At 40.3% G+C, this 17503-nt stretch overlaps 1 protein-coding gene across 7 annotated transcripts in view; it reads right to left on the bottom strand.

Annotated features, from left to right (window-relative positions):
* ARIH2 (ariadne RBR E3 ubiquitin protein ligase 2) overlaps nucleotides 1-16294 on the bottom strand; it is a 46944-nt gene extending 30650 nt beyond the window's left edge. For 2 of the 7 annotated variants that reach the window (XM_049640385.1, XM_049640380.1), the window contains exons 1-3: nucleotides 16130-16294; nucleotides 13310-13371; nucleotides 11291-11635 (exon numbers count right to left, since the gene is read on the bottom strand). In XM_049640385.1, coding sequence (XP_049496342.1) covers nucleotides 11291-11539 — 249 coding nt within the window. In that variant the 5' untranslated portion in view covers nucleotides 11540-11635; nucleotides 13310-13371; nucleotides 16130-16294. The other 5 variants (XM_049640383.1, XM_049640381.1, XM_049640384.1 and 2 more) reach the window with 5 other exon arrangements.
* Nucleotides 16295-17503: the final 1209 nt, after the last annotated feature.

Raw genomic sequence — 17503 nt, 5'->3', positions numbered from 1 at the left:
CCCCTTCCAAACCCCAACCTTTTTATATTTATATTACTATCAGTTCTATCAGTTACCTTTGTTAACTTTAAAATATTGTTTACAGGACCCGAATTGCATTTTCTTGTTTGTGCTTCCAATGTCACTGTCCTTGGGCCAAAGAAGGATATCCATACATTAGGCACAAATACATTATCTTTATTCAATCACCACCATTTACTTATACTTGTGCCATATATGTGTTTGCTTTATATTTGGCCTATAATTTTTTGCATGTAGTTTTTCTGCTTTGCATAGGGATTCTGGTTCCCTTGTCCCTTGTAAAGAGCCCTATGGTCTCTTTACCATATTCCAACTATCTTCCAGCTTTTTCATTTTATCTATTGCTTGAAATCTACCCATTCTTATTCTCGAATAAATTTTTCTTGGATCCCACCAAAACTGTTCAAATTTGGGCTGACTGCTTTCCAGGGTTGTTGTATAAGTAACATGAAAATTTTCATTGGACAACTGGGTTATTAGTTCAACCATTTCTTGAATTCTTTACTTTCCTCTTTTTGATTTTCATCTGCAAGTAACCGCTTCAGAAAAGGTACAAGGAAAGGAAATTTTGGGAGTCCTCGCACTTCTGAAAACAAGCTTATTTTGCAATGACAGAACTCTAGGTTCAAAACGATCTTCCCTCAGGACTTGGAAGGAAGACTGCTGTTCCACTGCCTTCTGGTTGTCATTGTTGTTGATGACATATCCAATTCCCATTTTTTTTTCAGAAGACCCAGTGTATCTTCATGGAAACTTTCAGGTTTTCTATCTATTCTTTTCTGAAACTTCATAGTGACAATTGTAGCAGGTGGGCCTTTATCCTTCTGGGCAAAGGGTAGACCCTTTCAATAGGCTCCTCTCTGTAGATTCTGGATATTTTTTTCTTATACTTTGAAATATCCCTTCTTTTAATTTTTTGTCCTCATTTCCCAGAAATTCTGGTAGATGATAGATCTCTGGATTGATCCTCCATGTCTCTTTTTTTCTGCATACAATTTTTGCCTGTATTTTGGCTTTATATTGAGATTTTTCTCTTGATTTTATCTTCTGATCTACGGAATATATTTTAACTTGGCAAACCCGTAATTCATCTCCACAAGCTTTTTTATTTCGACAGTTTCTTCCAGATGGCATCTCTGATTGTTTCATGGATGCCACATCTTCTTGAATATCCTGGAGAATACTAAATAGTGCACTTTTATAAACAAGCAAAATCATCTACTGGTCTGCTTCACCTAAGGTCAATTTTCCTGTTTCTCTTCTATTTTGCATGTTTTTCTCAAATGTCTGGTGATCCTTGGTTAGCTATTCACGGTAAAAAATGAAAGGTTGCCAGAAAAAGGAATGAAGTTGTGATACATGCTACAACTTGGGACGAACCTCTAAAACATCATGCTAAGTGAAAGCAACCAGACACAAAAGGTCACATATTGCATGATCCCATTTATATGACACATACAGAATAGGTCAATCCATAGAAACAAAAAGCAGATTAGTGGTTGCTGAGGGCTGGGGGGAGCAGAAAATAACTACTTAATGGATACCAAGTTTCCTTCTGGGTAATGAAAATGTTTCAGAAGTAGAGATTATGGTTGCACACTGTGAATGTACTAAAAGTCACTGAATTTGAATTTGAATGGTTAATTTTAGGGGTACCTGGGTGGTTCAGTTAAGCATCTGACTCTTGATTTCAGCTCAGATCACATCTGAGTTTGTGAGTTCAAGCCCCACTCTGTTAGTGCGGAACCTGCTTGGGATTCTCTCTCCCCCTCTCTGCCCCTCCCCCACTCATGTTTTCTTAAAATTAAAATAAAATAACATAAGATAAAATGAAATGAAATATAAAATGGTTAATTTTATATGAATATTAAATTTAAAAAGGGGGGTGGTCAGGAAAGCAAATCCTAATTCTGTGTACACAGACAGAATGTGTCAACTGACAGGCTTTTCTTTAAGGGTGCTTAATCAGAGGCAGCTAATACACAAGACTCAAGAACCTCCAAACTGACCAATAAGGTCATCCAACCTCACATTCTAAGGGCCCTATTTCTCCCCAGGTTATTCTATTTCTTAAAAATAGGCAGATTATTTTGTCCTGAAACCAAGTGGGGGCAGGGCTGACTGTCCTACACAGAAACTTTTAATTAATTAATCCCCTCATTCCCAGCTCACTTATCTCTTCCAGCCTTTGTCAGTCAAATGAGAGCCCACAGTCTCTTCAAAGATCTGCTGGACAAATTGGCTCCTGTGTGCAATGTCCCCACATACCACCCCTCAACCTGTTCTCTTTGTTATGAGTTTATAACATGAATATGCCTTTACTTTCATTTTCCTGATATTTCAAAAGAGAAAACCACCCCTAAATTTACATCATGCTCTTCATAATCCTTCTCCCTTCCCCCCCAACTCTATAGGCAACCACTGATTTACTTTCCTTCACAATGAGTCTGCATTTTCTAAAACTTTATATGATCAGAATCATAAAATATTTACTCTTTTTACCCCCTGGGTTCCCTCATGCAGCATATGTTTTTGGGATTTATCAATGATGAACCATTCACTCTTTTTATACTGCAGAGAAGAAGTATGTTGTTCTATGGGAATGCCACTATTTGTTCATTCATCTGTGGATATTTGAGTTGTTTCCAGTTTTTGGCTACTGCACATAAAACTGCTACAGACATTTGAATACCAAACAAACAAAAACAAACGGAGGGGGTACAAAGGTATGTGAGGGCAGTGAGCCATCTTGCAGCAGAAGCCAATGTTAAAACACTGGCAAAAAAGATGACATTGTCTACATCATAAAATTGAAAACTTTTAAAACATTCACATTGTGTTTATGATTGCAGATATTATTAGTCATTTTTGTAGCTACTCATTATCAACATGGAGATAAGAACACACTTTTATCTTGATAACTGATGGCATAAGAAGTACATTTAGACATCAAAAATATTACAGGTAACCTATCCAACTTGCCAGTATAGTTGGGTGTCTTTACCCTACTCCCACTCTAATTATGAAATCAGTACACTCTGAACACTGGACACATCCTTTCAGCAGCCAAAGAAAGGACACAACTCTTTCCTCATCACTTCAATAACCTGAATTGTTTCACAATTTTTTTGTACTTCCACACGAATTCTCCACATCAATATAATATGTAATACCTCACTTTGTGTCTGAAGATTCTGTTTTATTACACCTGCATGAAGTTCAGGCTTTTGAATCAGAACTGACAGAACTAATTCCGAGATGCACCCCAAGCTGGGAACCATACATCTACTAGGTATATATGATCTCTGCTTAGAATTCACCTGGCTTCATGGAAGTCCTCTAACAAGCATGCCTTCTATCTACCAATGGGAGCACACAGAAGTAGAGCTTTGGGGTTAAATCCTCAACTTTTGCATTTATTGACCTGCTTAGACAGTCAGATCAACAACAAGCAACTCTCAAAGAATTTAAGCCCTGGCTTACAATTTCTAATCACCATAAGTACATAGCAAGAAACGTGCACACAGTGGTAGAGAGACAGGATATCCAACTCTGCCTGGGGATCAAGGAGGGTTTCGTGGGAGAAGGGAGTCAAGGGTAAATTCTCAGCTTCCAGCTTGGTGGATGGTGGTATCATCAATTAAGACAGAATCCAGGAAGCTAAGTTTGATGGCATTAAAGTTATTTCTTGTAAAAGAAGGCAAGGTTATCTACCGACTCTGGAAAATGATGGTGAGAGCCTAAAATAACGGATAAAAGAAATGAGAGTGAGTAGAGCGTGTACCAGGAAAGAAACTGCTAGTGAAAAAGAGCAACTTTCCCAGATAGAGACCACTCTTTGTTCATGATTATAAGAACAGCTCTGTTCTCTTAAAATCTCCAAACCAACTTTTGTTCGTCCTCCCTGTATTTTTCTATTTATGGTTGATAACTTGTGGTTTTCACAGTAAAACCATTTCATATGTATACAGGTTTGTGACAGTTCAAAGAAAAGGGAACAAAACATAAGCTTCAAATCTGACAATTCATGTCAATTTGAGTAATCAAGCCACAGGGCAGACACATTTTAGGAAGAGCAAGATGAAAAGCTTCCTGTATCTCACTCTGTACCTTTCTCAAATCTTTCCTACAGGTCTTCCCTCTTTTGGGCAGAGAAATCTAATCATTCAAATTTTTCCTAGAGCAGTAGGGGCAAAGACAAAATTTTTAAAGCTGGCAGGGGGCTGGGGGTGGGACAAAGCACAAGTAAGGAGATACCCCAATAATAAGAACCCTAAAATCAACTAAGCACTTCATTAAGTAGTGCTGTCAATGCAGGCCCAAGACCAAACACTGCAGTCAAACAGAAAGGTAGGAATAACAGGCTATATTCCCCTACATTCTTTCCTGGTCCCAATTCAAAATTCATTTTGTGTTATTTTTACTTTTCTTATCAGTGGGCTCCTGGAGAAGAGAACCAGAGGTTCTGGATGAAGGCAAAAGAATCCAAAGTACATGATCTAACTACCACACGCATACTCCGAGGCATCATCAGCAATATGTCACCCAGAACCTTCCTCAATGTGGCTTTTACCCTATGACTCAAAACACACAATCCTAAGAATATGTTCTGAGGAACCATAGCAAATATGTGAAAGTAACACTCCCATTTTTCTGCGCTTGCCCTGCCTCCACCATGACATCTGTTTGAACATTCATGTTCGAATATTCACGTGCCAGGCACTTTATGTGCATTATCTCATTTAATACTGTGAAGGAGGTATTATCATTATTTTACAGACGAGAAAACTGAAGCTTAAAAATGTTGAGGAACTTGCCCAAGGTCACATTATATTAAATGGCAGAAAAGGGAACGGAGCCCAACCATCTGACCACCAGCCCAGGCTTTTGCCAAGGCCCAACAGACACAAAGGCCACATTCACAAAAATGTTCACAGCAGTATAACCAGTTCACAAGAACTGTCACACATATAAGTATTCACCTAAATGCCCATCAGGGAAAGTCTGAGCAAATTATGGCTCAATATGATGGTGTGATATTTACCCATTAAAAGTAATTTATGAGGATGAAGTAAAAACAAGGGGAAATACTTAAAATACAGGCATACCTCATTTTATTGTCCTTCGCAGATACTGCATTTTTTACAAATTGAAGGTTTGTGGCAACCATGGGTCAGGCAAGTCTGTCGGCACCATTTTTCCAACAGTATTTGCTCACTTCGTGTCTCTGTGTCACTTTTTGGTAACTCTTGCAGTATTTTAAACTTTTTCATTATTATTATATTTGTTATGGTGATCTGTGATTACAACTTGCTGAAAACTCAGGTAATAGCATTTTTTAGCCATAAAATACTTAATTAAGGTTTTTACATGTTTTATAGACATAACGCTATTGCACTTTATAGTACAGTGTACACATAACTTTTATATGCGCTGGGAAACCACAAAACTCATTTGACTTGCTCTGTTGTGATGTTTGCTTTATTGCAGCAGTCTGGAACCAAACCTGCAATATCTGAGGCATGCCTGTATACAAGAAAAGAGCAGAAGAATATCATTCCAGTGCCTGGCAGATAGTAAGTGCTCAATAAATATTGGTTGAATGAATGAACTGAAAGCACAGTAATATTACACACGAATACGGACAAGGTCTGAAGGATACTAAGCACGGAAGAAAACTTTTATTATAGGTTAATGGAATTACGAAGGATATTTTTTCTTAAATACTGTAGTAACACCTCAACAATATAAGGTTAAATATAAATAAATAAATAGTTCAGGATTAGAACACAAGTGTGGTGTTAAAATCACCCCTTGATTACACATGGTTGCTGTGACAGTGTGAAAGCACAAGAAAAAGACTAGAATGAAAGCTGGCCTTGAATCTGATTAAAGGCTTCTCTTCTGGAAGACGGTGAACCTGCTGTACGTGGTGCCAGGTGCACAGTGAGGACACAAAGTCAATGACGATAATAACCTTTCTAAACTGGCAAGACGGACAATTGTAGCACTAGTTGTACTTAGGCAATTCTCAGTGTCACTCTGGACATTTCTCATCACCCTTTTAAAATAAATTTATACATCAGTAAAACACACATCAGACTTCCACACTAAAGCATCATGAAGTATGTCAACACGCCCACTAATAACCAACTATTTGAAACACAGGAATTGAATCTAGATTCTATTGAGATGCAGGCATGCAAAGAAACCTGACATCAGGTCATAAAAATAGAAATCAGACGGCTGCTCAGCACACACTCAGTGTTACCAAGCCCAGCTTGAGGATACTTTCCCCTGAGAAGTAATAAAAAAACAATTACCATTAACTAATATGTAAATAAAAATAAAATGGTCCAAAATCCAGCTATATCAGGATATTAAAAAGCTGATTAAGTAAAATGAAAGTCTTCTTTTAGATATACAAAAACTTGATGCCACTTAAGAGAAAGGTTAAATATAAGGTATTTTGTGTTAAGAACATCAACTGCTCATGTTACAAGTGAGAAATGCGTAGAAACCAGGTTGTTTTGAACACGAGACTATAAAGACTTCTGCACTTGGGAGTCAGAAGCCCTGAAAACCAATTATGATTCATCCACAAAAGGGAAAAATGATCCAGAAGAATCATAAGAGATTTTCCAGCCACATTTTGCTGAATATCTAACACTAGATTTTAAAACAAATTCAAGAGTGGCAGAATAAAGATTTCTACATAACATTTTCCCAGCTCCACTGCAGTTAGTACAGCAATTCATAAAGCAAGAACTGTAGTAAAAACACTCACAACCAGCCTATTTCTCCAATCCCATCCGGGGAACGAACACCAGGCTTAAGAAGTAAATAGTGCAGTCCAGCACTGAAGAAGTTTAAAAATTCTGTTCCTTTCCTCCAAATAGTAAAGACACCTCAGGCTGCATTTATGATCCTCCATGTGTTATTCTCTTTTACCTATAGTTCTTAGTCTCCCACTCTAGCACAGAAGGTAACTTTTCCACCCATTTCATTGACCCATGGAGCTTGGACTTGTGTTACCTGCACTGCCCTTCTACTCCACTTTCAAGGTTCTCCAGTCACAAGTTCAGACAGCTCATTGTCGCTCCATAGACTAGATCTAGCCCAAAGTGACTATTTCTTCTCCCTTCTTATGCAATTGGGTGGGGCCTTGAACAACATAACAACACTTGTCTCCCGCCCACACCCCTAATGTGCTACTGAGAGAAGGAGCGCACCATGCACGAGATTCCCCTGGCCCATCACCAATGAAAGCCAGCCTAGACTGTCTGGGGTTCTCCCATGGCTGAGCTCCTTCCTGAGCAGCCAACAGCAAATGCCTCAGGATTTTCACAGAACAGTACTAACAGGATTCACTGAATGACAAAATTCCTCTTGGCTAACTAGTGCACATTTTGCAATAAAAATGTCTGTTACTACTAGAAAAGACCTCTCTCATCTATAACAATAACAATCAAGTAATCTTTGTGTGAGTTTCATATAAAAATAAATACAGTGTTTTAAAAAGTTAACTGTTTTCCTTAAACACTCATACCTACGTAACTGACTACAAATATTTGTCAAAGATTTTTCCTCTCCTACAACATAGTACCTCACCTGGCAATCATCTAATCTCTAATGACTACAGTGGACACTTGGAACATGGGCTTGAACTGGGCAAAACCACTTACATGCAAATTTTTTACACTACAGTACTATAAATGTCTTTTCCCTATGATTTTCTTAGTAACATTCTCTTTTCTCTAGCTTACTTTATTGTAAGAATACAGTACACAATACACATAACATACAAAACATGTGTTGACTGTTTATGTCACTGGTAAGGCTTCCAGTCAACAGTAAACTATTAGTATTAAGATTGGGGGAGTCAAAGTTATATATCGATTTTTGGCAGTGTGGGGGTTGGCATCCCTAATCCCTGCATTGTTCAAGGGTCAACTGTATTCTATCTGTAAGATGACAGCTCATTCTAAAAACAATGTTTCTAGTTTTGCTATTATTTGAACACCAGTAGCTGCCCCCCTCCCCCCCCATAACAGATAAGCATTTTCTCTGTTGTCTATCCTTAGCCCTTAATCTGATTTCCTGGGAAGTTTCCTTTCTCAATTAATGATCTTACTCATGGATCTGTCTCACAACACATATAGGAAGTTACCCTGACACCAGGGGCCCTCATGACACCAAAAGCCCAGACTGGAATTTTAATATTTAAGAGAGGTCAAATCTCAAAAGGCAATAATAAAGTTACTTTTATGCTGAAGAATGGCTCATCCATTGGCAACTAACAATACACAACAAAGTAAAATAAACACAAGTATCAGTGAAAAAGTCAAGCCAGTCCTCAAACTTAGCTTTCATTCACAGACAACTGTTCATATGGCAGAGTTTTAAACCACATACGTGTCATGTTTTCTACTAGTCAAACACCTAAATCAATAAAATAATTAAGTATCTCAATATGTCATGGAGTTGTGCAAACACCATGATCAATGGGGAACACCAGCAGTGATTTGGATGATCACCACTGAGCTCCACTCTCTGATACACATGCAACAGGGGAGCTAGAATAGCCAAAGCAGCAATAAACACCATTCTGTAAATGCAGTACTTAAATTATCCCCTCCTGCCTCATGATATATTATATAGAAAAATAAAATATCACAAAAATAAAAACATTAGTTTTTAGCCAGTCTGAAAAAGAAAGATTGTGTGTGATTTCCTCTTTACTCTTAATTTAGCTGTTTTTGCCTAGCCTCTTTGGTCAAATTCCCAAACTACTTAAAACACCACTAAGTCCCTTTATATGTAGCCAAGCCACCAAAAGAACCCAGACCCTTGCTGCCCAGCCCCAGAAAGAAAATGGGTTATTAACATGCTCCTCAGTGAGGTCTAGGGAGGGGGGAAAAAAAAATCTATCTTCTACCAAGATCTAAATTTTCATGGGCTATTTTCTTCTTTGCCCCATTTTCTCTTTAACCCTTTCCTTGTGTTTCAACATTCTTCCATCTTTTTTTACTCCTTCATCTCTACACCAAGTACTTTTTGCTTCTTCTTTTCATGATCTTTAACTTTGTTTTCCTTAAAGACTCATACCTACATAATCGACTACAAATATTTGTCAGAGATTTTTCCTCTCCTATAATACCTTACCTGGCAATCTAATCTCTAATGACTATAGTTGACACTTGAACAACATGGCCATAATGCCTTTTCATGACAACAGAGAAGGATGTACAGCAGGGGACTAGGGAATCTAGCTCATACCAACAGCATCAGCTATTGTCATCAACAGTTGACAAAACCCACAGTATCCAAGAAATCACAGTATCCAGGAAATTATTCAACACCTACTATGGATGAAACACTGAGACAGGAATGATGGGGAAGAAAAGGAATAAAGCAGTTTCTGCCCTCTAAGAAGTGACAATCTAGTTGGAGAGATCATGCAAAAATATGCAAAAGGGTTAAACAAGATAAAACAGTCAGAAGACTGCAGTATGTGCTCTAATATACATGGGTTGTGATGTTTGGGCCCTGAGACCAAAGGAGAGTACAACCACTATGTTGTAGGGGTCTCAAGAAGGCTTGCTCAGGAAAAGTATAAGCTAGACTGAAGGACCTCTGAGGGTATAAAAAGTGAAGAAGGAAAGGGAGGGCTTTCTCTGGGAGGAAGACTTTCCAGGGGGCTGACCCTGTATCAGCTTAATAAGAAGAAAGAATGTAAAATGGTAAATGTTACATGTATTTTACCACAATTTAAAAAAAAGGAGGACACGTGCCTGGGTCCCTCACCTGTCTCCAAAAGGGTAGGAAAATCAGCACAGATTGCTTGACAAACAGAATTCTTATGCATAGATGGAACATCCTGATGCACTTAGTCAACTGATAATCTCCAGCACATAGCCACACACCTGATGATACCTTTTCTATTTAAATGCCAACACTGTGTATAACCTAACAATATGGTTAAAGAAACGAGTTGATCAGATAGAGAGAGGTGTGCATTGTGAGGAAGAGACCTGATGCTTCTTTTTCTACCAGGGAAATGTCCTCTGGAAACAGAGGTCCCAGCAGCTTTGCTAAAGTTATGGTGTAGAAATCCCAAATCCAGATGTTCCAATGGGTCTCCATTCTTCAGAGCTTTCTGCTGAGCACAAGAAGTCTCCAATCCTTCCAAAAGTGAGTCACAAAAAAAGTTTTAGATTTCAACTTCCAACTAGCTGGTAATAAAGCCCTGACTATAAATCCAAGATATTAGTTAGCCTTTGCTGACTACCTGGAAAAAAAAAAAATCCCTAAACTAGTAGATAAAGCAGCTTCTACAAAAATAACACAGCACATCTTAGTTACTTCCATTTAAATACCAACAATTATTTGGTTGAAATCATGCCAATGTGTCCTTGACCTTCAATTTGAGCAGAAAACAAAATCCATATAACAGTTTCTGAAGGAAGGTCAGCGAAAACAATGAAATAAGAGAAATGTCCCCACTTTCACATAATGGCCAACATTAGAAGAGAAAGAAAACATGCTGGGAAATTGTCTAAATGACATAAAGATATTCATAGCACACAGTGTTCTATGTGAGTGTACTATGTACTAGTCTAATATTACATAGCACAAAATGTGCATGGTAAGAACAATAACTGGCCTGGGGCGCAAGATTGAAAAGCATGCTAGTTTAAGTGTTAAAAATAAGATTCTTGCTGGAATAACCAACTCTTTAAATTTTCCATATAAAACCCCAAAATCAGTGAAACACAAGCTAAAATTTCTTTCAACATGAGACATTAGTTTATGATGCAACGGAGCTCAATTAGCACAGAGGCACTGATTATTCAGGGCATACCCTGGGTACCTCTCAAGACATTTGCCAGTCATTCATACATGGTCATGTAGAGGATGACAATCCTGAGGCTAATCATATCTTACCTCATAAAGTTTCATAAAACTCACTTTCTGAAACCAGTGTTAATCTATGCAATTCCGCTTCAATGTACTTCCAGTCTATCCTGAATCCACCCCACCCTTCCTTTTTAATTCTTAGTAATTTGGGAATTTGAGGACCTTAGATACACATATATTAGAAAACAAAGTGAAGCATCAAATGTGTCCAACTAATGCAGCATACACCTAAATTTGGTTTCACTACAGGGCCATTCATTTGATCAATACAGAGGAGACATCAGTTAGCAACAGCTCATATTTAGATTTAACTGGGGGCATTACACCTGGAATTGACAATACTGCTCACCTTTAGGACAGAGGCTAAGCTGGTCATGTGCTCATTGAGGGCACCCTCGGATTCCTTGTAGGTCAAGCAGGTGAACTGGTACTCCTCAGGATCAAAGGCATCGGCCCCCTGCTGCTCAACATCGCTGGCTACTCCCACGTAATAGTCCTCTATGTCCCCAGGGTCTTCATCCTCTTCTTCTTCCTCACAATTTGGGTCATAGTCCTCTTCATTGCTGTCAGACCCCTGGCTATTCATGTCCACAGACATCTTAGCATCCAGCCAAGTTGCAGATCAGGAAAGCAGTTTTTTTCCCCTCCCCCCAAACTTTACCACTTTCTCAAATGCATTAGTGCTTTTTGTCTTCTAAGGAAGGAAAAGAAAAAAATAAGTGTTACTTTCACTATAAGTTATAACAGTAACCATTCAAAAATCAAAATGTCATAGGCTGGCCCTACCCCCCATTATGGCCTATTCCAACTCTGGTCTCATACAGGAAACTTCACCATCATCTCCCTGCCCAAGCTTATCGAAGGGAAACTCTTTCCTTGAAGGGCAGAAGCAGCTAATGATGGTAACTTCACAAGATGGGCCTCACATGGAAAAGTAAATAAGGAAGGCCATCTGCTCTATGTCAAGGGGTCAAATTCCCATGGATTTATCCTTCTTGTGGGAGTCCTTAAGAAAGAGGCACTGGGCGCCTAGATGGCTCAGTCAGTTGGGCATCTGACTCTTGATTTCAGCCCAGGTCATGATCTCATGGTTTGTGAGATCAAGCCCCACACTGAGCTCTGTGCTGACAGCGAGGAAGCTGCTTGGGATTCCCTCTGTCCCTCGCTCTCTCTCAAAATAAACAAATTTAAAAAAAAAAAAAAAAAAAAGGCACATCTCCACAGGTGAAGCAACCTAAAGGCTGAACTACCAAAGTTTAAAATCTCTTTGCTAATTACACCCCACTAACCGGTGACACATAAAGTACACAAATGACATAGTTCCTTCCCACTGTAATGTCTAGGAAAAAAATACCACTGTTCCACAGACATTGCTCTCAGATATCTGAAAAACAGGTGCATAGTTAGTTAAGAAAAAATAAAAGGCACAAAGCTCTTCAACATCCTCCTCTAGTCTGCAGAGTTAACTGATTTTTCAGTTTTAAAGGATTCTACTGATCCTTTCTTTTTTTTTTTAAGTAATCTCTACACCCAGTGTGGGGCATGAACTCACAACCCCGAGATCAAGAGTCGCATGCTCCACTGACGAAGCCAGCGAGGCACCCCTCTGATTCTTTAAAAGGGGTACTTTGAGGCAAAGAAATTGATCCAATAGTGAAGGAAAACTACAAATTGAAGGAAAACTACGCATATTCTGCCTTGACCGAATGAAGGGTAGGAAAAACCAAAATCTATTTAAGATGAAGAAAAAGAGTTCAAATGGAACAAGTTATTAAAAAAAACCCTCAGAGGTCAAAATGTTACTCAATTACAAATGAAAAGAGAATACTAGTTGAGAAAGCAAAACAATCACAAGTCCTAACTTCACCTCAGAGAAGATTTTGGTAAAAACCCATTAACTTTTCTGCATAAGTACCGTTCCAAGTGATCATCTGCAAGAAACAGTATTAAACAGTGATTTAAATCTAAAAACTAATAGGACTTTAAAATGCAAGAGCATCTGGATTGAATGGTATGTAAATAACCTCCATAACCAAATCTGGATTAAATGCAAAAGTATATATGAAGTCTATCTGACCATAAATAAGACAAAGATAAAAATTAAAACACATTAAAATGAACGTGTACTGACTCTGTAACCAGTCTAAAGGACTACAGAGCCACCTTTTAATGATATTATAAAAATAGCAGGGAATTGAAGTTTGACATGCTAACCATAAATGCCCATTTTTTTTTTAAATCACATTAATAAAAGGGAATTTGCAGTTTGACTTCTAACAAATTGTTTGGTATAGAATGACCTAATTACAAATAAACTATGGTATTTTTCCTTTAGAAAAAAAAAAGTTAATCTTTAAATTAAAAATACCTGTAATTCTTGAAGATCTTTCAAGATGTCACCCCAAATATTCTATGTCATATAACTTCCATCTAAAATGAAAAGACACAACTCTATTTACATTTTTTAAGTTGGCACCCTGGTTTTGCAAATTTATTTTTTTTAAAGCAAAGACATTTAAAAGGATATGCAGCAAGAGACCAGAGTAACTATGAAATTATTTTCTTGTAAGTCCCACAGAAACCTGTATGTCATTATACTGAAAAGAGTTACATGGCCTTCTAAAAAAGAAAGTATTCAAAGTAAACAGCTGATAATAATTTAACCTGGAGTACTGGTGATGTAAATAGATACCCAATCCCTCTCCTCAGTTTGGAAACCCACCACTTTGCTCCTATGGCTCAGATTTCCTAAATTACTAGCACAATTTCAATCCTAAAGGTTACACAGAAGTTAGCAAAGTAAACTGCAACTGGCTTAAAATGAGACTTAGTATAAAGTCACTTCCATGGTGATAATCTAATACAGAATATCGCCAATATTTCAGACCTCCCTTTACTCATGAAAGTTATTGTGAAATAAAAAGTGTCCCCCAATAGGATGTCAAGTAGGCTATATTAACATCCATTTGCTGCCTCTCTTCTGACATGCTCAAAGGCCATCCGACCTTCTCAGATACAGATCTCACTATCCAAAACTAAGTACTACTACGTGCTTACTCAATAAGAAATCTTATGTCTATTTCTTTATCCTTTAGGATTTCCTAGCAAACCAGAATTTATAACTTCAAAAAAATACTTCTAACACAGGTAAATATAAACTAAATGAAAATTAAAGTCCAATGATTATGTAAAATTATTTCTAAAATAGAAAACTGGGGCACCTGGGTGGCTCAGTCGGTTAAGTGCTGACCGGCTCAGATCATGGTCTCATGGTTCATGAGTTTGAGCCCGGTAAGGCTCTGTGCTGACAGCTCCGGGCTTGAAGCCTGTGTCAGGTTCTGTGTCTCCCTCTCTCTCTGCACCCCCCCCCCCCAATTGTGCTCTGCCTGTCTCTCAAAAATTAATAAACATTAAAAAAAATTTTTTTAATAGAGAACTTTTTTTTTAAATATCTTTTAACCTGTATTTTTATGCAAGATACTGCTTCTTGGGCGAATAAACTCTATAAATATTGTTCCCATCTACAAAATTTCACTACCAATATTAGTTCTCATTTAATGACAGCCAATTTCAGGTTTGACTCATTCTCACTAAATCTTCACAATCCTACAAGGTGACTATCATCCACTTCTTACAAATGAGGAAGCTACAGTTCAAAAAAGTTAAGTAACTTGTCCAGATCACACTGCTGCAACCACTATTACCCAGAGACAATACTTCCACAAGATTCATGACCTATGAGGATTCATAAATCTCCATCACCCTCCCAGAAAACCTAATACTATCTACCTGCAGAATCACAACAAAAGGCCATGCTTTCCACTTTCTCTGGATTTCTCCCCAGGATTGGAGCTTAGAGGTTTGCCCATAGGCTTCTCACCAACTAAATATTCAAGAAGCAGGGTAAACTTTCAGACTCCCCTCCAAAAAAGAGAAAGCCATTTCACACTTAGTAGGTGTTCTAGGTTTAGATTTAAACACTTAATCTTTTCAAAGTTAAAATATCCCTAATTCTACTTAAAAGAGTGCTGACATTGCTCAAAGGGTCCAGAATGTTATTGTCTTATTAACAGAACTGATGACAACGCTTTAACTTCCTTTAGATGTTAGCTATTATCCCTACACCCTAGACAGAGAAGTAATAGAAATTACTTCTCCTCCAGAGCCAAAGTCACGTGTTCAAAAGACGTGACACCCTCCCTGGGCTAAAGGATCCAAACTGAAGACTTCTCTCTCAGTTTAAAGTTGACAAGAACAAAACACTTTTTGGCGAGTCCGACGATGTTTACTCCAGACATAATATTTGGCTCTGAATGGTCATTTACTAAGGTTAAATCTCCAAAGAAAACTACTTAGCACTTTTAAAATATGAACCAGCAACTTAGTTTCAAAACCCTACACTACACCATCCTAAGATGGTTGGCACTAGCCCCATGTGGTTATTACAATTTAATTTAAAAATTAAATAAAACCTAAAAGTTGGGTTTTCAGTAGCACTAGCCACAAGTCAAATGCTCAACAGCCACGTGTGGCTAGGGACTATCCTACTTAGAAGCAGAAATATAGAATATGTCCATTGTGGCAGAAAGTTCTACGGGACAGAGCAACAATCAGTACAGAGGTGAAGTCATTCGAAAACACGGCTGCCTCTCCCGCGGCTAGCACAGCAGCGTCCGGCGAGACCGCAGCTCAGCTCTTGGGCCGAATGTCGGTACCGAGGCGCCGGGACAGCCTCGAGGACACGGAGCCTACGCGCCAGTGGTCCCTTCGCAGGCGGGCGTTAACTAACCGTGCGAATGGCACTGCGAAGGCTCCGAAAAATGACTGGAGTTGGAAGCCCCAGAGGCGGCGCGTTTCCCCGGCGCGCCCGGTAGGGAGGGCCCAGATGCGCCGGCGCCAGTCGGTCAGAGGCGCTGGCCTCCGACCTCTCCACCAGCTGAGAAGACGGCGGGAGGAGAAAAAACTGAGAGACGCCAGGCGCCCGCCCGCCCCGGCCGTAGCCTTCAGCCGCCCCTCCGCGGGCGGCGCTGGGAGCTGAGACGGTGAACCGGCGGCCGGGGGGCACGGGGGCCTCGCGGACGGCGACGAAGGCGGAGCCCCGGCCGGGCCAGGGAGGCGCGCGGAGAGCCCACCCCCCCTCCCCGGCGCGCCGGGGTAAACAAGGCCGCGACCTGCGCCGCACACTTACCGGGAGCCGCAGCCCGCGGCCGCTGAGCCCGGGCAGGCCAGACCGGGTCTGGCCGGGCCAGACGGATCGGACACTGTAGCAGAAGCGGCAGCGGAGGCGACGGGCCGACGCCGGTCAAGGCCCGCGCTCCTTCCTCCCGCGGAGCCGTCTCCGCAGCTCCGGAAGTGCTCAGTACGGTTGCGTCACTTCCGGCCCGGGGTCGACCCGCGGTCGCTGAGGTCGCGACTGGCGCTGGGCATTAGCGTCCCTTGGCTGGCGCTTCGCTACACCTCAGCACTCAGATCCCGAGTGTGAGCGGGGTACGGCCGGCTCAGAAGGCTGAGGGAGGCCTCGGGGGAGAGGGGTCGGCTTATTGGAGAGTGGTCAAGGCATTTCTTCCGGCTTTCACCAGCGCCGCCCGCCAGGATATTTAACCAGCGTTTTTCTGATGGACTCCTCGCTTCACTGTTTGAATTCGAGTGTAGCGCACAGAAGACATAATGACGTCCGTGGAGTGGATAAAGGACTATTGTTTCCCGGCCCCTATCTGGTGGAAAGAGAACTGGGCCTTCGGGTCAGCGCGCCGGGACGGCAATTTCTGCCTACACTCTCAGGCTGCCGCCTGGTGGCCCCCGAGCCGCAGAGACCACCCGGGCTCGGCTTTTCCTTTTTACTCTTCCGCCCAGTTCTCCAGCTTCCCATTCACCGTACAAGAGTGAATAGAAATTTTGTTTCTTAAATTCCACATTGCCTTGCTGCACGGTTTCTTCAAACAGTATAGGAAGTATGTGCTACCTTGTCTCCCCATAACTTCTAGGACCTGTTGCCAAGTATTGTGGGTAGATAGAGCCACTGAGGCTCACTCAAGTTGCTGCTGGACAAGTGGAAATGCGGGTGTGAAGCGGGTGATGTTAGGGAACATCCTGGCTGTTGAAGTCCTCATAATCCAAACTATTTCCACCCATACACAAGTCGTGTATGTACTGATATTCAAGATAACTATGCGTAACGAGTTCTTTAGTTCTTGCTTTTTTTTTCTTTCTTAGTTCTTGCATGTATCCTTGTATCGCTTTTTTTTTTTTTTTTTTTTTTTTTTTTTTTTTTTGAGAGAGAGAGAGAGAGAGAGCTTGAGCAGGGAAGGGGGTAGAGGGAGAGAAAGAATCTCATGCAGGCTCCACACTCAAGGTGGAGCCCAACGCAGGGTTCGGTTTCATGACCTTGGGATCATGATCCTAGCTGAAATCAAGAGTCGGCTGCTCAACCGACTCAGCCACCCAGGAGCCCCTCCTGTATTTCTTATACATGGTTTTCAGCTTCCAGTTTAACTCAGAGCATGTACTTAAATAAGGTGCAGCCAAGTTCTAGAAAGCCTCACACCCCTCCCCCCCAAAAAAG

The sequence above is a fragment of the Panthera uncia genome, chromosome A2, assembly GCF_023721935.1.
Source record: "Panthera uncia isolate 11264 chromosome A2, Puncia_PCG_1.0, whole genome shotgun sequence".
In the NCBI taxonomy this organism is placed as follows: domain Eukaryota; kingdom Metazoa; phylum Chordata; class Mammalia; order Carnivora; family Felidae; genus Panthera; species Panthera uncia.
Note: the sequence above shows the minus strand (reverse complement) of the source record. Positions and strands in the feature narration are given on the sequence as shown.